This window comes from Dendrobates tinctorius, unplaced genomic scaffold (genome assembly GCF_039654945.1).
Source record: "Dendrobates tinctorius isolate UK_male_01 unplaced genomic scaffold, ASM3965494v1 ptg000214l, whole genome shotgun sequence".
Classification (NCBI taxonomy): domain Eukaryota; kingdom Metazoa; phylum Chordata; class Amphibia; order Anura; family Dendrobatidae; genus Dendrobates; species Dendrobates tinctorius.
In genome coordinates, this window is record NW_027361881.1 from 1,863,842 (window position 1) to 1,885,338 (window position 21,497).

Consider the following 21,497-nt stretch of genomic DNA (forward strand, 5'->3'; position numbering starts at 1 on the left):
TCTGCAGGGGGTGAGGGGTGGCCGCACACACTGGGCTCTTACCCTTCTCTGCAGGGGGTGAGGGGTGGCCGCACACACTGTGCTCTTACCCTTCTCTGCAGGGGGTGAGGGGTGGCCGCACACACTGGGCTCTTACCCTTCTCTGCAGGGGGTGAGGGGTGGCCGCACACACTGCGCTCTTACCCTTCTCTGCAGGGGGTGAGGGGTGGCCGCACACACTGGGCTCTTACCCTTCTCTGCAGGGGGTGAGGGGTGGCCGCACACACTGGGCTCTTACCCTTCTCTGCAGGGGGTGAGGGGTGGTCGCACACACTGGGCTCTTATCAGGGTCTACAGCTGACACACAGGGTCCTCAGTGATAGTATATGGCCGCCGCTGTCACTGAGCACACCGCCTGCTGCAGGGCTGGAGCCTCCTCACACCGTCCGTACACGTCACACAGGCTCAGTCACACTCCTCACCCGGGGCCGCTCCTGACTGGGACTGAGAAGAACGCTGAGGAGAAACCCGCGCTAAGCAGGGATTGGCTGGTGGGAAGCCCCGCCTCCGGTGGCTCAGCACTGGCTCTCCCGGCTGTCAGTCACAGTGACTCCGCCTCCTTACACCCCGCTCTGGCCCCGCGGCCTCCAGCTCAGGGGCCCGGACAATGCCCGGATGGCGGCTCTGGAGTGCAGGGTGCCAGGTCTGGGCTGGAGTCTTTCTGCAGCTTTCTTTGGTCGCTGTTTTCTCCTGTGAGGATAAAGAGGAACCTCCGCCCCCGAATCCTTTCCCCCACTTAACCCTTTCTGTGCTGCAGCCAACACAAGTGCAAAAGAGGAAGCTTGTGGTGGAAAGTCATCTCCAGAGTCATCACCAAACTCCAGACCCTAATAAATCACATTTCCTCTCAAATAATCAAGTGTTTCGCTGACCACCGCTGGGGCGGGTCAGGGCCCCTGAGGTTGGGGGCCACAGCTGGGGCGGGTCAGGGCCCTGAGGTCCGGGGGCCACCGCTGGGGCGGGTCAGGGCCCCTGAGGTCCGGGGGCCACCGCTGGGGCGGGTCAGGGCCCCTGAGGTCCGGGGGCCACAGCTGGGGCGGGTCAGGGCCCTGAGGTCCGGGGGCCACCGCTGGGACGGGTCAGGGCCCTGAGGTCCGGGGGCCACCGCTGGGGCGGGTCAGGGCCCCTGAGGTCCGGGGGCCACAGCTGGGGCGGTCAGGGCCCCTGAGGTCCGGGGGCCACAGCTGGGGCGGGTCAGGGCCCCTGAGGTCCGGGGGCCTCCGCTGGGGCGGGTCAGGGCCCCTGAGGTCCGGGGGCCACAGCTGGGGCGGGTCAGGGGCCCTGAGGTCGGGGGCCACAGCTGGGGCGGGTCAGGGCCCTGAGGTCCGGGGGCCACCGCTGGGGCGGGTCAGGGCCCCTGAGGTCCGGGGGCCACAGCTGGGGCGGGTCAGGGACCTGAGGTCGGGGGCCACCGCTGGGGCGGGTCAGGGCCCCTGAGGTCCGGGGGCCACAGCTGGGGCGGGTCAGGGCCCCTGAGGTCCGGGGGCCTCCGCTGGGGCGGGTCAGGGCCCCTGAGGTCCGGGGGCCACAGCTGGGGCGGGTCAGGGGCCCTGAGGTCGGGGGCCACAGCTGGGGCGGGTCAGGGCCCTGAGGTCCGGGGGCCACAGCTGGGGCGGTCAGGGCCCCTGAGGTCCGGAGGCCACAGCTGGGGCGGGTCAGGGCCCTGAGGTCCGGGGGCCACAGCTGGGGCGGGTCAGGGCCCCTGACGGTGAATGGTGGCGCCCCTGCGGCTGTGGAGGTGCGCCCCCGTACCCCTGCTGGGGGGATCCATGAGGAGTGCTCCGGGTGACACCACACGCAGGGCAGAGATCAGACGATCTGATGTAACAATGAGGCGCACAGATCTGCGGACCGGTCCTCAGCATGCTGCGATTCCACTCCGAAATCTGAAACAGCGAGAAATTAGGCGACACACGGCCCACCGGAGCGGCGCCCGAGGGTTACGGATACATGACAGTTCTGTAACACGGGAAAGGTCCACAGCCGCGGAGTAAAAAAAACGGATGACGAGAGAGAAAACGATCCTCCCTCTCTGATAGATGAAAATCGGACATGATCCTTGACGAACAGTGATTTCTGCTCTGCAGCTCCGTGCTGCGACGTGCGCACCCCCAGCTCTCAGCCGCCACCGCGTATTGGGCAACCAGTTGTTGGAAAACCGCTAATCAGAAATCAGAAGTGGCTGTTTTTATGTTGTAACAGACAAAAAAACATTCACACGCTGAGCCGCGGCGTGACGGATCTGGAGGAAGCAGATGTTTGCTGACTTCTTTAATTCATGCTTTCTCCTTAGCTAGCACCAGCCCCTCACCTTGCCCTTCCCCTTTTCTCTGTCCCTGCCCCTCACCTTGTCCATCCCTATCCTTCTCCTTTTCCTTGCCCCTGTCTCTGTCCCTATCACTCACCTTTCCCCTGACCCTCTCCTTGTCCTTCCCCCTTTCTCTGCCCCTGACCCTCACCTTCTCCATCCCTATCCCTCTCCTTTTCCTTGCCCCTGTCTCTGTCCCTATCACTCACCTTTCCCCTGCTCCTCACCTTCTCCTTCCCCCTTTCTCTGTCCCTGCCCCTCTCTTTTTCCTTGCCCCTGTCTCTGTTCCTCTCACCTTTCCCCTGACCCTCTCCTTGTCCTTCCCCCTTTCTCTGCCCCTGCCCCTCACCTTCTGCATCCCTATCCCTCTCCTTGCCCCTGTCCCTATCACTCACCTTTCCCCTGCTCCTCACCTTGCCCTTCCCCCTTTCTCTGCCCCTGCCCCTCACCTCCATCCCTATCCCTCTCCTTTTCCTTGCCCCTGTCCCTATCACTCACCTTTCCCCTGACCCTCTCCTTGTCCTTCCCCCTTTCTCTGCCCCTGCCCCTCACCTTCTCCATCCCTATCCCTCTCCTTTTCCTTGCCCCTGTCTCTGTCCCTATCACTCACCTTTCCCCTGCTCACCTTGCCCTTCCCCCTTTCTCAGCCCCTGCCCCTCACCTCCATCCCTATCCCTCTCCTTTGTCTGGCCCCTGTCCCTATCACTCACCTTTCCCCTGACCCTCTCCTTGTCCTTCCCTTTCTCTGCCCCTGCCCCTCACCTTCTCCATCCCTATCACTCTCCTTTTCCTTGCCCGTCTCTGTCCCTATCACTCACCTTTCCCCTGCTCCTCACCTTGCCCTTCCCCCTTTCTCTGCCCCTCACCTTCTCCATCCCTATCCCTCTCCTTTTCCTTGCCCCTGTCTCTGTCCCTATCACTCACCTTTCCCCTGCTCCTCACCTTGTCCTTCCCCCTTTCTCTGTCCCTGCCCCTCTTTTTCCTTGCCCGTCTCTGTTCCTCTCACCTTTCCCCTGACCCTCTCCTTGTCCTTCCCCCTTTCTCTGCCCCTCACCTTCTCCATCCCTATCCCTCTCCTTTTCCTTGCCCCTGTCCCCATCACTCACCTTTCCCCTGACCCTCTCCTTGTCCTTCCCCCTTTCTCTGTCCTTCATGGGGCACTGAATTGGATGGAGCGGGCCTCAAGGATCAGAGGATGTAGTTGTTGATCCCTCAGGGCCTGATGAACTTGTGCAGCATCGATGAAACAAAACTACACCTTGTCTGCAGCCTTTCCAGCAGCGTCAGGCTCCTTCTTGAAAGAACATTGACAGGAAGGTGATCTTGTCTGTGGTGCCGGTCACTGAGCTCAGACAGAAAGGCCATTAATAACGGGGCCCATATAGATTAGGCTCCGATATTCCCCAACTTCCCCCGGACCCAAGGAAGCTGGGGAGAGGGACCGTCAGAGGGATGGAGGGGCAGGTGGAAGCCCCCATACAGTAAGTGGTCAGTCACCCCTGCCTGACCTATACCGGGCCGCTAGCAACGGGGAAAAGTCTGAAACTGCTGAACGTCCATAGTGAGCGCCCCGCAGGCAGGGTACGGCGCGGCTTCCTCTTTTCCTAACAGTTATGTTCTCAGTCATGGACGTGTTATGAATGACGACAGCAAGAAAGACGAGACAATGCTTTATTTCTAAGGAACAGATGCAAAATGTCCACAATAAATACGACGTGACACATTGTAGCGCCATCCAGTGATAACGATGGAAATGCATGTGAGCGGCGGACGCTGCAGACCCCGGGGGCCCCGGCGCAAAGACCCCCGGAGCCCCTGCGCAAAGACCCAGGAGCCCCTGCACAAAGGCCCCCAGAGCCCCTGCGCAAAGACCCCGGAGCCCCTGCGCAAAGACCTCAGAGCCCCTGCGCAAAGACCCCGGATCCCCTGCGCAAAGACCCCGGAGCCCCTGCGCAAAGACCCCGGAGCCCCTGCGCAAAGACACCGGAGCCCCTGCGCAAAGACCTCGGAGCCCCTGCGCAAAGGCCTCGGAGCCCCTGCGCAAAGACCCCGGAGCCCCTGCGCAAAGACCCCGGAGCCCCTGCGCAAAGACTCCGGAGCCCCTGCGCAAAGACCCCGGATCCCCTGCGCAAAGGCCCCCAGAGCCCCTGCGCAAAGACCCCGGAGCCCCTGCGCAAAGACTCCGGAGCCCCTGCGCAAAGACCTCGGAGCCCCTGCTCAAAGACCTCGGAGCCCCTGCGCAAAGGCCTCGGAGCCCCTGCACAAAGACCCCGAGCCCCTGCACAAAGACCCCAGAGCCCCTGCACAAAGACCTCAGAGCCCCTGCGCAAAGGCCTCAGTGCCCCTGCACAAAGACCCCGAGCCCCTGCACAAAGACCCCAGAGCCCCTGCAGAAAGACCCCAGAGCTCCTGCACAAAGACCCCAGAGCCCCTGCACAAAGACCTCGCAGCCCCTGCACAAAGACCCCGAGCCCCTGCACAAAGACCCCAGAGCCCCTGCACAAAGACCCCAGAGCCCCAGCACAAAGACCTCAGTGCCCCTGCACAAAGACCCCGAGCCCCTGCAGAAAGACCCCAGAGCCCCTGCACAAAGACCCCAGAGCCCCTGCACAAAGACCTCGGAGCCCCTGCGCAAAGGCCCCGGAGCCCCTGCACAAAGACCCCGAGCCCCTGCACAAAGACTCCGGAGCCCCTGCGCAAAGACCTCGGAGCCCCTGCTCAAAGACCTCGGAGCCCCTGCGCAAAGACCTCGGAGCCCCTGCGCAAAGGCCTCGGAGCCCCTGCACAAAGACCCCGAGCCCCTGCACAAAGACCCCAGAGCCCCTGCACAAAGACCCCAGAGCCCCTGCGCAAAGGCCTCAGTGCCCCTGCACAAAGACCCCGAGCCCCTGCAGAAAGACCCCAGAGCCCCTGCAGAAAGACCCCAGAGCTCCTGCACAAAGACCCCAGAGCCCCTGCACAAAGACCTCGCAGCCCCTGCTCAAAGGCCTCGGAGCCCCTGCACAAAGACCCCGAGCCCCTGCACAAAGACCCCAGAGCCCCTGCACAAAGACCCCAGAGCCCCAGCACAAAGACCTCAGTGCCCCTGCACAAAGACCCCAGAGCCCCTGCACAAAGACCCCAGAGCCCCTGCACAAAGACCCCGAGCCCCTGCACAAAGACCCCAGAGCCCCTGCACAAAGACCTCGGAGCCCCTGCGCAAAGGCCCCGGAGCCCCTGCACAAAGACCCCGAGCCCCTGCACAAAGACCCCAGAGCCCCTGCACAAAGACCCCAGAGCCACAGCACAAAGACCTCAGTGCCCCTGCACAAAGACCCCGAGCCCCTGCAGAAAGACCCCAGAGCCCCTGCACAAAGACCCCAGAGCTCCTGCACAAAGACCCCAGAGCCCCTGCACAAAGACCTCGCAGCCCCTGCACAAAGACCTCGGAGCCCCTGCTCAAAGGCCTCGGAGCCCCTGCGCAAAGACCCCGGAGCCCCTGCACAAAGACCTCGCAGCCCCTGCTCAAAGACCTCGGAGCCCCTGCTCAAAGGCCTCGGAGCCCCTGCGCAAAGGCCTCGGAGCCCCTGCGCAAAGACCCCGGAGCCCCTGCACAATGACCCCAGAGCCCCTGCACAAAGACCTCAGTGCCCCTGCACAAAGACCCCGAGCCCCTGCACAAAGACCCCAGAGCCCCTGCACAAAGACCCCGGAGCCCCTGCGCAAAGACCTCAGAGCCCCTGCGCAAAGACCCCGGAGCCCCTGTGCAAAGACCCCGGATCCCCTGCGCAAAGGCCCCCGGAGCCCCTGCGCAAAGACCCCGGAGCCCCTGCGCAAAGACCCCGGAGCCCCTGCGCAAAGACCCCGGAGCCCCTGCGCAAAGACCTCGGAGCCCCTGCGCAAAGGCCTCGGAGCCCCTGCGCAAAGACCCCAGAGCCCCTGCACAAAGACCCCAGAGCCCCTGCACAAAGACCCCAGAGCCCCAGCACAAAGACCTCAGTGCCCCTGCACAAAGACCCCAGAGCCCCTGCAGAAAGACCCCAGAGCCCCTGCACAAAGACCCCAGAGCTCCTGCACAAAGACCCCAGAGCCCCTGCACAAAGACCTCGCAGCCCCTGCACAAAGACCTCGCAGCCCCTGCACAAAGACCCCGAGCCCCTGCACAAAGACCCCAGAGCCCCTGCACAAAGACCCCAGAGCCCCTACACAAAGACCCCGAGCCCCTGCACAAAGACCCCGGAGCCCCTGCACAAAGGCGAATCTGGGCCCTACATGAGGAATCTTCACATTATTGACCAGCATTAATGATCGTCCTGCCGGGATCACGCACAGATGATGATGACGTCAGGCCGACAGACCCGTCAGATGGCAAAACTTTCCACTCAGCCGACAGCACCAATGTATGACGACACCGCGGCGTCTCCTTACTGCAATCATGGTCTCCTCAAAAAAGAAGCCTGAAAATTCCCATTTATAGGAGCCCCATGAATAGTCCTGAAGGATCCTGCTGTACAGAACGGCCGCGGCGCCTATCCTGCAAAGTCCGCTCAAATCACACACCCGAGAAAGAGGAATGGCAGAAATATAATTCACCTTATTACTTACATTCTGCACAGGAAGACATGTGGAGACTTCAGAAAAAAATCACTGAAAGCCCCTAAACATATTAAATTAAAGGGGGACAAGGTTCTGGATGGGACGGATGTGTCTGAGGGGGGCAGAGGAGAGGACAGAGGGGTCTGGAGGCGAGGACGTAGGGGTCTGAAGGCGAGGACAGAGGGGTCTGGAGGGGAGGACAGAGGGGTCTGGAGGGGAGGACAGAGGGGTCTGAAGGTGAGGACAGAGGGGTCTGGAGGTGAGGACAGAGGGGTCTGGAGGAGAGGACAGAGGAGTCTGGAAGAGAGGACAGAGGGGTCTGGAGGGGAGGACAGAGGGGTCTGGAGGTGAGGACAGAGGGGTCTGGAGGTGAGGACAGAGGGGTCTGGAGGAGAGGACGGAGGGGTCTGGAGGAGAGGCCGGAGGGGTCTGGAGGAGAGGCCAGAGGGGTCTGGAGGAGAGGACGGAGGGGTCTGAAGGTGAGGACGGAGGGGTCTGAAGGTGAGGACGGAGGGGTCTGGAGGAGAGGACGGAGGGGTCTGAAGGAGGGGACTGAGGGGTCTGAAGGTGAGGAAGGAGGGGTCTGGAGGAGAGGACGGAGGGGTCTGGAGGAGAGGACGGAGGGGTCTGGAGGAGAGGACGGAGGGGTCTGGAGGAGAGGACGGAGGGGTCTGGAGGAGAGGACGGAGGGGTCTGGAGGAGCAAGGACGGAGGGGTCTGGAGGAGCAAGGACGGAGGGGTCTGGAGTAGAGGACGGAGGGGCCTGGAGGACAGAGGGGTCTGAAGGTGAGGACGGAGGGGTCTGGAGGAGGGGACGGAGCGGTCTGGAGGAGCAAGAACGGAGGGGTCTGGAGGAGAGGACGGAGGGGTCTGGAGGAGCGAGGACGGAGGGGTCTGGAGGAGCGAGGACGGAGGGGTCTGGAGGAGCGAGGACGGAGGGGTCTGGAGGAGCGAGGACGGAGGGGTCTGGAGGAGCGAGGACGGAGGGGTCTGGAGGACAGAGGGGTCTGAAGGTGAAGACAGAGGGATCTGGAGGAGCAAGGACGGAGGGGTCTGGAGGAGAGGATGGAGGGGTCTGGAGGAGAGGACGGAGGGGTCTGGAGGAGCGAGGACGGAGGGGTCTGGAGGAGCGAGGACGGAGGGGTCTGGAGGAGCGAGGACGGAGGGGTCTGGAGGAGCGAGGACGGAGGGGTCTGGAGGAGCGAGGACGGAGGGGTCTGGAGGAACGAGGACGGAGGGGTCTGGAGGAACGAGGACGGAGGGGTCTGGAGGAGCGAGGACAGAGGGGTCTGGAGGACAGAGGGGTCTGAAGGTGAGGACGGAGGGGTCTGGAGGAGCAAGGACGGAGGGGTCTGGAGGAGAGGACGGAGGGGTCTGGAGGAGAGGATGGAGGGGTCTGGAGGAGCGAGGACGGAGGGGTCTGGAGGAGCGAGGACGGAGGGGTCTGGAGGAGCGAGGACGGAGGGGTCTGGAGGAGCGAGGACGGAGGGGTCTGGAAGAGCGAGGACGGAGGGGTCTGGAAGAGCGAGGACGGAGGGGTCTGGAAGAGCGAGGACGGAGGGGTCTGGAGGAGCGAGGACGGAGGGGTCTGGAGGAGCGAGGACGGAGGAGTCTGGAGAAGAGGACAGAAGAGTAGAGAGGGAACAGAAGGTTCTTGAGGACAGAGGAGTCTTGACAGGATAAAGGGGTCTGAATATGGTAGAGGCGACTGGAGGGGAAGGAGGAGTCTGGATGAGGATAGAGGGGTCTGCAGAGGGGCTGATTAGTTTGGAGGGGATAGAGCGGTCTAGGGGGAGACGCAGGAGTCTTGCTGTAGGGTTTCTCCCCGTTGACCACACACGGCCACTTTGGCAGAGCAGATCGCTCCAGTGTATGGGGGAGCCTCTATCTCTGGTGTATGGGCAGGTAACGCTCCTCAGCTGGTCTATATACGCTCTGTAGCTGGTCTATATACGTTCTGTAGCCAATTAACATGAAGACTGAGAATGAAGCAGAAATGTAAAAAAAAATCAGAATTTGTTGAACATTTCTACAGAATTATGCAAAAAAGGCAGAAGGCAAATTCTAGGACGAGGTGGAAGGCTTCGGTCCCATGTGCTCCAGTTCACACTATACAAAGAATCTACATAAAACCTTATAAAAATAAACATATCTGTAATGTACAAGTCGTTGTAAGGGGACGGGGCGGCGGTCAGACTGTGATCTGCGGCGTCTCTCTGTAGAAGGCCCTCTGATGGGTGGTGCAGGGGTCCGGCAGTAGACGAGGCCCGGGATCCAGCTGGGGGTCCGGCAGTAAATGCAGACCCCCGGTGTTGTAGCTCTTCAGAGAGTTGTCTGCGAGCTGCTTCAGACCAAGCTGTTCAATCTAGAGAGACCAGAGAGAAGACGATGAAAGCTGAGGTCAGACGCACGGGCAGATGAAGACGGAGGGGCTTTATCCAGACTCCTGTCACACACCAGACATGGACAATAGACGCTGGAGTTTAGCCGAGCGACATGTTGCGGCCGGACGAGACCACCATCTCCTCCGTACACAGGAGCGCGCTCGTCCCAGCGCTCTCTTACCTCCAGGAGAACAATTGGCAGTGAAATCAGACATGCCCAATTGACATCGTCCCCAACAGTCAGTTGGTCGGCGCCCCCATACACAGTAGACTAAGGTCGGCCACCACTCTAATGTGCATGGGGCCGCTAGAAGCCCCGGGAGGTGCACCGCTTCTTATACGTTTGGTGCATCTTAGGGCCGTCCATGGGCCAGAAACGTCAGTCTTTCCATTGGTCATGTCCCTTATTTGAAAGTTGCCCCCTTTACAGAAAAAAGTTTCAAACTTTTCGATTACTGAAACATTCTACCAAAAGTGTGAGAAATGCAGAAAACTGGCCGTGTAGTTAAAATGTGACCGTCCTATTCAGCTCACAGATCAGATTGGAAACAACTGTAACAGAACCTGAGCTGTGAAAAGAAGGACGAGGTTTACGGAGGTCTCTAGGGAAAGATAAGGTGCACTTAGTGATTGTTCATTCTCAGACTGATAATGCTGACAATGGGAAAGCTGAGATACAGCTCAGGATCATACATTGTCAGAATGTGCTGCCGAGAATGGAAAAGCTGAGCTGTGGCTCAGGATGATACATTGTCAGAATGTGCTGCCGAGAATGGAAAAGCTGAGCTGTGGCTCAGGATGATACATTGTCAGAATGTGCTGCCGAGAATGGAAAAGCTGAGCTGTGGCTCAGGATGATACATTGTCAGAATGTGCTGCCGAGAATGGAAAAGCTGAGCTGCGGCTCATGATGATACATTGTCAGAATGTGCTGCCGAGAATGGAAAAGCTGAGCTGTGGCTCAGGATGATACATTGTCAGAATGTGCTGCCGAGAATGGAAAAGCTGAGCTGCGGCTCAGGATGATACATTGTCAGAATGTGCTGCCGAGAATGGAAAAGCTGAGATACAGCTCAGGATGATACATTGTCAAAATGTGCTGCCGAGAATGGAAAAGCTGAGCTGCGGCTCAGGATGATAAATTGTCAGTATGTGCTGCCGATACTTGGAAATCTGAGCTGCGGCTCAGGATGATAAATTGTCAGTATGTGCTGCCGATACTTGGAAATCTGAGCTGCGGCTCAGGATGATACACTGTCAGAATGTGCTGCCGATACTCGGAAAGTTGAGCTGCGGCTCAGGATGATACATTGTCAGAATGTGCTGCCGATACTTGGAAAGCTGAGCTGCGGCTCAGGATGATACATTGTCAGAATGTGTTGCCGATACTTGGAAATCTGAGCTGCGGCTCAGGATGATACACTGTCAGTATGTGCTGCCGATACTTGGAAATCTGAGCTGCGGCTCAGGATGATACACTGTCAGTATGTGCTGCCGATACTTGGAAAGCTGAGCTGCGGCTCAGGATGATACATTGTCAGTATGTGCTGCCGATACTTGGAAAGCTGAGCTGCGGCTCAGGATGATACACTGTCAGTATGTGCTGCCGATACTTGGAAATCTGAGCTGTGGCTCAGGATTATACATTGTCAGAATGTGCTGCCGATACTTGGAAAGCTGAGCTGTGGCTCAGGATGATACATTGTCAGAATGTGCTGCCGATACTTGGAAATCTGAGCTGCGGCGCCGGATGATACATTGTCAGTATGTGCTGCTGATACTTGGAAATCTGAGCTGCGGCTCAGGATGATACACTGTCAGTATGTGCTGCCGATACTTGGAAAGCTGAGCTGTGGCTCAGGATGATATATTGTCAGTATGTGCTGCCGATACTTGGCAAGCTGAGCTGCGGCTCAGGATGATACATTGTCAGAATGTGCTGCCGATACTCGGAAAGCTGAGCTGCGGCTCAGGATGATACATTGTCAGAATGTGCTGCCGATACTTGGAAAGCTGAGCTGTGGCTCAGGATGATACATTGTCAGAATGTGCTGCTGATACTTGGAAATCTGAGCTGCGGCTCAGGATGATACATTGTCAGAATGTGCTGCCAATACTTGGAAAGCTGAGCTGCGGCTCAGGATGATACATTGTCAGAATGTGCTGCCGAGAATGGAAAAGCTGAGCTGCGGCTCAGGATGATACATTGTCAGAATGTGCTGCCGATACTTGGAAATCTGAGCTGCGGCACCGGATGATACATTGTCAGTATGTGCTGCTGATACTTGGAAATCTGAGCTGCGGCTCAGGATGATACACCGGCAGTATGTGCTGCCGATACTTGGAAAGCTGAGCTGAGGCTCAGGATGATACATTGTCAGTATGTGCTGCCGATACTTGGCAAGCTGAGCTGCGGCTCAGGATGATACATTGTCAGAATGTGCTGCTGATACTTGGAAATCTGAGCTGCGGCTCAGGATGATACACTGTCAGTATGTGCTGCCGATACTTGGAAAGCTGAGCTGTGGCTCAGGATGATACATTGTCAGTATGTGCTGCCGATACTTGGAAAGCTGAGCTGCGGCTCAGGATGATACATTGTCAGAATGTGCTGCCGATACTCGGAAAGCTGAGCTGCGGCTCAGGACGATACATTGTCAGAATGTGCTGCCGATACTTGGAAAGCTGAGCTGTGGCTCAGGATGATACATTGTCAGAATGTGCTGCTGATACTTGGAAATCTGAGCTGCGGCTCAGGATGATACATTGTCAGAATGTGCTGCCGATACTTGGAAAGCTGAGCTGCGGCTCAGGATGATACATTGTCAGAATGTGCTGCCGAGAATGGAAAAGCTGAGCTGCGGCTCAGGATGATACATTGTCAGAATGTGCTGCCGATACTTGGAAATCTGAGCTGCGGCGCCGGATGATACATTGTCAGTATGTGCTGCTGATACTTGGAAATCTGAGCTGCGGCTCAGGATGATACACTGTCAGTATGTGCTGCCGATACTTGGAAAGCTGAGCTGAAGCTCAGGATGATACATTGTCAGTATGTGCTGCCGATACTTGGCAAGCTGAGCTGCGGCTCAGGATGATACATTGTCAGAATGTGCTGCCGATACTCGGAAAGCTGAGCTGCGGCTCAGGATGATACATTGTCAGAATGTGCTGCCGATACTTGGAAAGCTGAGCTGTGGCTCAGGATGATACATTGTCAGAATGTGCTGCTGATACTTGGAAATCTGAGCTGCGGCTCAGGATGATACATTGTCAGAATGTGCTGCCGATACTTGGAAAGCTGAGCTGCGGCTCAGGATGATACATTGTCAGAATGTGCTGCCGAGAATGGAAAAGCTGAGCTGTGGCTCAGGATGATACATTGTCAGAATGTGCTGCCGATACTTGGAAATCTGAGCTGCGGCTCAGGATGATACATTGTCAGAATGTGCTGCCGATACTCGGAAAGCTGAGCTGCGGCTCAGGATGATACATTGTCAGTATGTGCTGCCGATACTCGGAAAGCTGAGCTGCGGCTCAGGATGATACATTGTCAGTATGTGCTGCCGATACTTGGAAAGCTGAGCTGCGGCTCAGGATGATACATTGTCAGAATGTGCTGCTGATACTTGGAAAGCTGAGCTGCGGCTCAGGATGATACATTGTCAGAATGTGCTGCCGAGAATGGAAAAGCTGAGCTGCGGCTCAGGATGATACATTGTCAGAATGTGCTGCCGATACTTGGAAAGCTGAGCTGCGGCTCAGGATGATACATTGACAGAATGTGCTGCCGAGAATGGAAATGCTGAGCTGCGGCTCAGGGTGATACATTTTGAGAAGAGCTCGGATACAGTTAGGTGACTTGTGATCTGTCATTTCATCAGTGATTCCTCCCTTCATCTCCTCTTATAGTGAGATCACGCAATCTGAGATGTCCCTTCTGTGTCTCTCAGGATTTCTATCTCTCAGTGATATTTTCTATCTAAGATGTAAATGAATAAAATTAATTTATAAAAATAAAATAAAAAAATCTTAAATATTAAGTTTAAAATAATATCAATTTGTGACAATAACGTCCCTTTAGGTATAAAACAGAGATCTTGAAGATTCTGATGAACGTATATTTGGACGAGGGGAAGGTGTGTATCATGAATGGCTTTCCCCTCCTGTCGGACCATGGCAGTTGCTCTATGGGGTGTAAGAAGTCGCATCTTCTCTATGTGGCCTAGGAGGGGAATGTCACCCTTCTCACCTGCACAATGATCAGCTTCATGTGGACGGGGGTTGTATCCGGGAACTCTTCCCCAAAGCACAATGTGACTTTGCTGTCCGGGAGTCTCAGCTGACTGGAGTAACACTGCTGTAATTCTGCAGGAAAAACCAAAAGAGATGAAAACTGTCCGATGCGATCAGATCGGGGGAGAATCGCGCTGTACATGGCGGAGACCATCACCCATACAATATCCTGCACCTGTGTATTATACAAGCGTTATATTCTGGTTCTGACCTTATAAGCCTATCAGGCACATGACGCCATCAAATTGTTTGTGCACGAAGATAAGAAACATTTCCTGCCATATAAGTCAGGTAATAACAGGGAAAGTCCCAGATCTGCACTACAGCGATCCTGAACTGACCCAGAAAGCACGTCCTGGCAGGAAACGGTTAATCTCCAGCCTGAAGACGTCGGCAACATTTCCATTCATTACAAAGAATCAAAGAAGAGGAACTGAGACAAAGTGTCGTGCAGATCGCCGCAGCAGAGGGATCTCAGCAGCAGAGAGAAATCCGCAGCAGAGGGATCTCAGCAGCAGAGAGAAATCCGCAGCAGAGAGAAATCCGCAGCAGAGGGATCTCAGCAGCAGAGGGATCTCAGCAGCAGAGGGATCTCAGCAGCAGAGGGATCTCAGCAGCAGAGAGATCTCAGCAGCAGAGAGAAATCCGCAGCAGAGAGAAATCCGCAGCAGAGAGATCTCAGCAGCAGAGGGATCTCAGCAGCAGAGGGATCTCCGCAGCAGAGGGATCTCCGCAGCAGAGGGATCTCCGCAGCAGAGGGATCTCCGCAGCAGAGAGAAATCCGCAGCAGAGAGAAATCCGCAGCAGAGAGATCTCAGCAGCAGAGAGAAATCTGCAGAAGAGAGATCTCAGCAGCAGAGCGATCTCCGCAGCAGAGAGAAATCAGCAGCAGAGGGATCTCAGCAGCAGAGCGATCTCAGCAGCAGAGCGATCTCAGCAGCAGAGGGATCTCAGCAGCAGAGGGATCTCAGCAGCAGAGGGATCTCAGCAGCAGAGAGAAATCCGCAGCAGAGAGAAATCCGCAGCAGAGACGCTGGGATCGGCCGCTCACCTCTTATGTACTGATTGGTGTCGAATATCTTGATAACCTCGTCACGTTCCAGCTTGACGGATCGGTCCTTGTACGGCATGCAGTTCCCGCTCCAAAAGACTCTTCCCTGGCAGAGCCTCTTGATGAAAATCCCATGTCTATTACTATATAAAAGGACGCCCCTCTCCAAGTGTCCGAACAGTTTCTTGGTGATGTGTCTCTGCCGTTCACTGGCGATGTAGTCAGAGGACGGGAATCGGATATTCTCTAGGCCCTCAGCCACGAAAGCTTTCTCTCCAGCCAGGTGACCGGCGGTCAGGCGGCATCCTTCGGGTCGAGTCGTTGTGACCTGACTGACCGCTTTCCCTCCGTAATAAAACTGGATAATCATCTGTGACATTGCTGCGGACAGGAAGGATACAAATGAGGGCCGAAATACATAGCAACAAAGGATGTAAGGCGAGTGAGGACCCCGGAGGGAGTCGTGGCCCCTCACACACATTAGGGGCTGCTTTGGGCAACTTCTTCAATGTTTTTATGGACCTTCAGCTAATCTGCCAAGTTCCACATGCAGCTCTGGATGTGACTGGAGTAAAAGGCTGCGCTCCCATGATGAGTTTTTGGTGAGTTTTTTACCGATCTTACTTAATAGATGCAGAAAGTCTGCAACATCAAAAACTGATGGTGGGAACGTAGCCCAAGACATGATGTGACTCGATACAAGAGAAGTAAAATAAAGTCACATCTGTGATAATTAATGTGAGCTCCGGGGCTATCGGGAGCCGTCACAAGCTGTCGTCAGTCTGCTGATTCCCCCCGGACGGGGTTCGCTTGTGTTGCGTTACGGAGTAGTTACAGTTTCTTCACGCCGCGCTCCAGTGACCAGTGACAGAGACGTTCTCCTCCATGACAGGAGCGCAGGTGCTTCCTCTACGTGACTCAGTGCTTGTGGGGAAAGTTATGGGGCTCCCCACCCCCCGGACACAAAGATCTGATACTTTCTGTTTGTTTTTAAACTAAAGCAATGATACAATGAATGGAAACAACAGACGCAACAAATGTATCAGTCAGCGAGGCGCAACTATGTATCCAGAAGGAAAGTGACAGAAGCTGCTGGACCTTCTGTGCTCAGTCACCGACTTACAGGAAAACGCATCTGTGACAGACGGTAACACAGGACTTATCTCTCGTCTTATCACTCACAGCCCAATCTACGGGAAAAGCTGTAACATCTATAAGGATAAGACATCTGAAGCTCAGTGTGAACAGTCACCTGATACAATGGTTAAAGATGTGACCTGGTGATCCATTATCATACCGCCTGCACTCCGCGTCTGCCAGCGGCGAGAATCTGCTCACCCCCCCCCGTACCTGGCATTCATCACCCCCCGTACCTGGCATTCATCACCCCCCGTACCTGGCATTCATCACCCCCCGTACCTGGCATTCATCACCCCCCGTACCTGGCATTCATCACCCCCCGTACCTGGCATTCATCACCCCCCGTACCTGGCATTCATCACCCCCCCGTACCTGGCATTCATCACCCCCCGTACCTGGCATTCATCACCCCCCGTACCTGGCATTCATCACCCCCCGTACCTGGCATTCATCACCCTCGTACCTGGCATTCATCACCCCCCGTACCTGGCATTCATCACCCCCGGTACCTGGCATTCATCACCCCCGGTACCTGGCATTCATCAGCCCCCGTACCTGGCATTCATCAGCCCCCGTACCTGGCATTCATCAGCCCCCGTACCTGGCATTCATCACTCCCCGTACCTGGCATTCATCAGCCCCCCGTACCTGACATTCATCACCCCCCGTACCTGGCATTCATCACCCCCCCCGTACCTGGCATTCATCACCCCCCCGTACCTGGCATTCATCACCCCCCGTACCTGGCATTCATCACCCCCCGTACCTGGCAGTCATCACCCCCCTGTACCTGGCAGTCATCACCCCCTGTACCTGGCAGTCATCACCCCCCTGTACCTGGCAGTCATCACCCCCCTGTACCTGGCAGTCATCACCCTCCTGTACCTGGCAGTCATCACCCCCCTGTACCTGGCAGTCATCACCCCCTGTACCTAGCATTCATCACCCCCTGTACCTGGCATTCATCACCCCCTGTACCTGGCATTCATCACCCCCCGTACCTGGCATTCATCACCCCCTGTACCTGGCAGTCATCACCCCCCTGTACCTGGCATTCCTCACCCCCCGTACCTGGCATTCATCACCCCCCTGTACCTGGCATTCATCACCCCCCGTACCTGACATTCATCACCCCCCCGTACCTGACATTCATCACCCCCCGTACCTGACATTCATCACCCCCCGTACCTGGCATTCATCACCCCCCGTATCTGGCATTCATCACCCCCCGTACCTGGCATTCATCACCCCCGGTACCTGACATTCATCACCCCCCCGTACCTGACATTCATCACCCCCCGTACCTGGCATTCATCACCCCCTGTACCTGGCATTCATCACCCCCGGTACCTGGCATTCATCACCCCCGGTACCTGGCATTCATCACCCCCGGTACCTGGCATTCATCAGCCCCCGTACCTGGCATTCATCAGCCCCCGTACCTGGCATTCATCACTCCCCGTACCTGGCATTCATCAGCCCCCCGTACCTGACATTCATCACCCCCCGTACCTGGCATTCATCACCCCCCCGTACCTGGCATTCATCACCCCCCGTACCTGGCATTCATCACCCCCCGTACCTGGCAGTCATCACCCCCCGTACCTGGCAGTCATCACCCCCCTGTACCTGGCAGTCATCACCCCCCTCTACCTGGCAGTCATCACCCCCCTGTTCCTGGCAGTCATCACCCCCCTGTACCTGGCAGTCATCACCCCCCTGTACCTGGCAGTCATCACCCCCTGTACCTGGCAGTCATCACCCCCTGTACCTAGCATTCATCACCCCCCTGTACCTGGCATTCATCACCCCCCTGTACCTGGCATTCATCACCCCCTGTACCTGGCATTCATCACCCCCTTTACCTGGCATTCATCACCCCCTGTACCTGGCATTCATCACCCCCCTGTACCTGGCATTCATCACCCCCTGTACCTGGCATTCATCACCCCCTGTACCTGGCATTCATCACCCCCTGTACCTGGCATTCATCACCCCCTGTACCTGGCATTCATCACCCCCTGTACCTGGCATTCATCACCCCCTGTACCTGGCATTCATCACCCCCCCGTACCTGGCATTCATCACCCCCTGTACCTGGCAGTCATCACCCCCCTGTACCTGGCATTCCTCACCCCCCGTACCTGGCATTCATCACCCCCCTGTACCTGGCATTCATCACCCCCTGTACCTGGCAGTCATCACCCCTGTACCTGGCAGTCATCACCCCCTGTACCTGGCAGTCATCAGTCTTTATACATCATCCATTATAACCTTTATAAAACCCAGTTCCTCGTCCGGTGTCAGTAACGTCAGCGCCTCCATGATCCCGGACTGATCCGCACCCATAGACACGGACAGATGACTCTCACCGCAGATACGGAAGACACTATTTTACTTCATGCGCAGATTTGGTCCGTGAAAATAAAAAGACCCAACAGCTGAATCACATAACATCGGTCTGAGTGATGTCAGAGGTATCAAGAACAAGACGTGGACCGAACATATGGTGGTGTGAACGTGGCCCTCAAGGTCCCAACATCTACAGAAAAAGCAGCTGGAGCCAATGGGAGCGGAGACCGTGTCCCCACATCATACAGACCCCCGCACAGAAACCATTGCATCGAGTCAAGACGTCGGAGAGATTTACTCTGTATCTTACCGGCCGGCGAGGAGGAATCATTCATGTACATGGTGTACCCTTCCAAACTGTGCAGACCTAGGGGGAACAGAGACCGCCATCAGTGTCCTACATCCAGAAACCCAGAGAAACCCCGGCAGGATCTGCATCGATACTGGGGACTGTGCCGGCACTGTGTGTAAAGGCCTGTGTGACCTTCACCCTCAAAGTCATCACACATCGCTGGGTATCACCAACGCAGCAAACTCTGCACCCATGGAGGAGGGGGATCCCAAATGTGAGGGATCCAGTAGGATCCTGAGAGGACCCTGAAATATCATGACGGGTCCCTGCCGTCCGCACAGGAAACCCACCCACACTGTGATTATAGAGCAGCCAGTCCTGCAGGATCGGCTTCTGACACGTGTCCTTGGTCGGGGACGGACTGCGCTTAATTATGGCCAAGTAGTCGTCTGAAGACGTCTGAAACGAGAAATGAGGAGATGTTACCAGAATACGGCAGCGGTCTGCTCCCGGCTTACACCATAAGACCCCCACTACCCACCACAGACCACCGCCTGCCAGTAATGGACACTTTTCATCTACCTGCTCCGGCTCATACACCCCCCGAGGTGCGGCCGCTCCTGACATGTCTGGCACTACGGAGACCCCCGCGGGGTTAATTACGTACAGGACACATAGGTTATCCGTGCAGGGTCTTTTCAGAAATACCGTTCAACCCTACTGACACATAAATCCCCGATCCCGCAGGATACAATGTATCACCCACCCGCACGGTCACATCGGCACTTGCCACCATGTTGCATTGTAACAATGTAGCAGGAGACTCGTGTGCGGAAGTGACATAGCGGGGGCGATCAGTGATTATGGAGCCGGAGAGTCTGCTGATGGCACAATGGCCGCCTTCGCTCCTGGACGGGCGCGATATCTGCCTCGCTATCTCGCTCGCTCTCCTCACCTCCATGTCCGATGGGCTGCAGTCCATCTCTGTGACGTCATTCAGACAGCCGCTCCCGAGCTTACCTAGAGGAACAAAACCAAGATATGGAGATAATGAGATCGCTAACGAGCAGCCACTTATTAATGACGGCTGTGACACGTCGGTTATTAAAAAGCCCCCGCTCTGGTGGGAGCGTCCATTACACGCACCGAGACCTGATCCCCCCGCTCATATTGTGGGACTGGGGGGCATCAGCTGCATACTCCAGGCAGACCCTCGCTCCAGGAACCATAGGTGGGAGCTGCGATGGTCTCCAGAGCTTCCACCATCACTTTCTTGGGATGTTTCTTAGGAGAAACAATGCACATTGTCTTTTCTGAGCTCATTTACCCTTTTGCTCTTCTTCTGGGACGATCCTGTAGACTTTGTAGGGCTCGGATATATCTAGCTGCGATCTGTCGGTCACCTCCTCAAAGTCAGGACTTTTATTTAAGGCGCAGCGTAACCGCGTCTTCCAGGTGGCCGGCTCCGCTCTGTCGCCTTCTTTGAATTTGCCTTTGAATATCGCCCACGCCTACAATAGGGGTGAAAGAGGTTCCTTCTATTAACTGGACCCTTACTCTCCAATCAATCAAAACAGCAGAAAATGTATAGAGAGACCAGCAGCCGCCTAAGACTCTCTCTGCTCCTCCTCAGTGCTGACCGCCCCTCTCTCTGCTCCTCCTCAGTGCTGACTGCCCCTCTCTCTGCTCCTCCTCAGTGCTGCACGCCCCTTTCTCTGCTCCTCCTCAGTGCTGCACGCCCCTCTCTCTGCTCCTCCTCAGTGCTGCACGCCCCTCTCTCTGCTCCTCAGTGCTGCACGCCCCTCTCTCTGCTCCTCAGTGCTGCACGCCCCTCTCTCTGCTCCTCCTCAGTGCTGACCGCCCCTTTCTCTGCTCCTCCTCAGTGCTGCACGCCCCTCTCTCTGCTCCTCCTCAGTGCTGCACGCCCCTCTCTCTGCTCCTCCTCAGTGCTGCACACCCCTCTCTCTGCTCCTCCTCAGTGCTGACCGACCCTCTCTTTGCTCCTCCTCAGTGCTGACCACCCCTCTCTCTGCTCCCCCTCAGTGCTGCATGCCCCTTTCTCTGCTCCTCCTCAGTGCTGACCGCCCCTCTCCCTGCTCCTCCTCAGTGCTGCATGCCCCTCTCTCTGCTCCTTCTCAGTGCTGCACGCCCCTCTCTCTGCACCTCTTCAGTGCTGCACGCCCCTTTCTCTGCTCCTCCTCAGTGCTGACCGCCCCTCTCACTGCTCCTCCTCAGTGCGGCATGCCCCTTTCTCTGCTCCTCCTCAGTGCTGAACGCCCCTCTCTCTGCTCCTCCTCAGTGCTGCACGCCCCTCTCTCTGCTCCTCCTTAGTGCTGCACGCCCCTCTCTCTGCTCCTCCTCAGTGCTGCATGCCCCTCTCTCTGCTCCTCAGTGCTGACTGCCCCTCTCTCTGCTCCTCCTCAGTGCTGCATGCCCCTCTCTCTGCTCCTCTTCAGTGCTGACCGCCCCTCTCTCTGCTCTCCTCAGTGCTGCATGCCCCTTTCTCTGCTCCTCCTCAGTGCTGACCGCCCCTCTCTCTGCTCCTCCTCAGTGCTGCATGCCCCTCTCTCTGCTCCTCCTCAGTGCTGACCGCCCCTCTCTCTGCTTCTCCTCAGTGCTGCATGCCCCTCTCTCTGCTCCTCCTCAGTGCTGCATGCCCCTCTCTCTGCTCCTCCTCAGTGATGACCTCCCCTCTCTCTGCTCCTCCTCAGTGCTGCACGCCCCTCTCTCTGCTCCTCCTCAGTGCTGACCGCCCCTCTCTCTGCTCCTCAGTGCTGCACGCCCCTCTCTCTGCTCCTCCTCAGTGCTGCACGCCCCTCTCTCTGCTCCTCCTCAGTGCTGACCGCCCCTCTCTCTGCTCCTCCTCAGTGCTGACCGCCCCTCTCTCTGCTCCTCCTCAGTGCTGACCGCCCCTCTCTCTGCTCCTCCTCAGTGCTGACCGCCCCTCTCTCTGCTCCTCCTCAGTGCTGACCGCCCCTCTCTCTGCTCCTCCTCAGTGCTGCATGCCCTCTCTCTGCTCCTCCTGAATACTGCACGCCCCTCTCTGCTCCTCCTCAGTGC

The 21,497-nt window shown here is 57.1% G+C and overlaps 2 protein-coding genes across 3 annotated transcripts in view; both read right to left on the reverse strand.

Moving 5' to 3' along the window:
* Positions 1-6,891: 6,891 nt before the first annotated feature.
* Positions 6,892-9,072, reverse strand: LOC141058819 (uncharacterized). Its single transcript, XM_073555042.1, has 2 exons — positions 9,033-9,072; positions 6,892-8,680 (listed from the first exon to the last, which is right to left on the reverse strand). Exons 1-2 carry the CDS (start codon positions 9,070-9,072, stop codon positions 6,993-6,995), a joined length of 1,728 nt encoding a protein of 575 aa, XP_073411143.1. The 3' UTR covers positions 6,892-6,992.
* The window catches only part of IRF8 (interferon regulatory factor 8), a 42,324-nt gene continuing 29,541 nt past the window's right edge, over positions 8,715-21,497 (reverse strand). For both annotated transcript variants that reach the window (XM_073554886.1, XM_073554887.1), the window contains exons 3-9: positions 19,765-19,948; positions 19,393-19,457; positions 18,788-18,896; positions 18,456-18,512; positions 14,654-15,034; positions 13,559-13,674; positions 8,715-9,287 (exon numbers count right to left, since the gene is read on the reverse strand). In XM_073554886.1, coding sequence (XP_073410987.1) covers positions 9,114-9,287; positions 13,559-13,674; positions 14,654-15,034; positions 18,456-18,512; positions 18,788-18,896; positions 19,393-19,457; positions 19,765-19,948 — 1,086 coding nt within the window. In that variant the 3' untranslated portion in view covers positions 8,715-9,113. The remainder of the gene's footprint in view (positions 9,288-13,558; positions 13,675-14,653; positions 15,035-18,455; positions 18,513-18,787; positions 18,897-19,392; positions 19,458-19,764; positions 19,949-21,497) is intronic.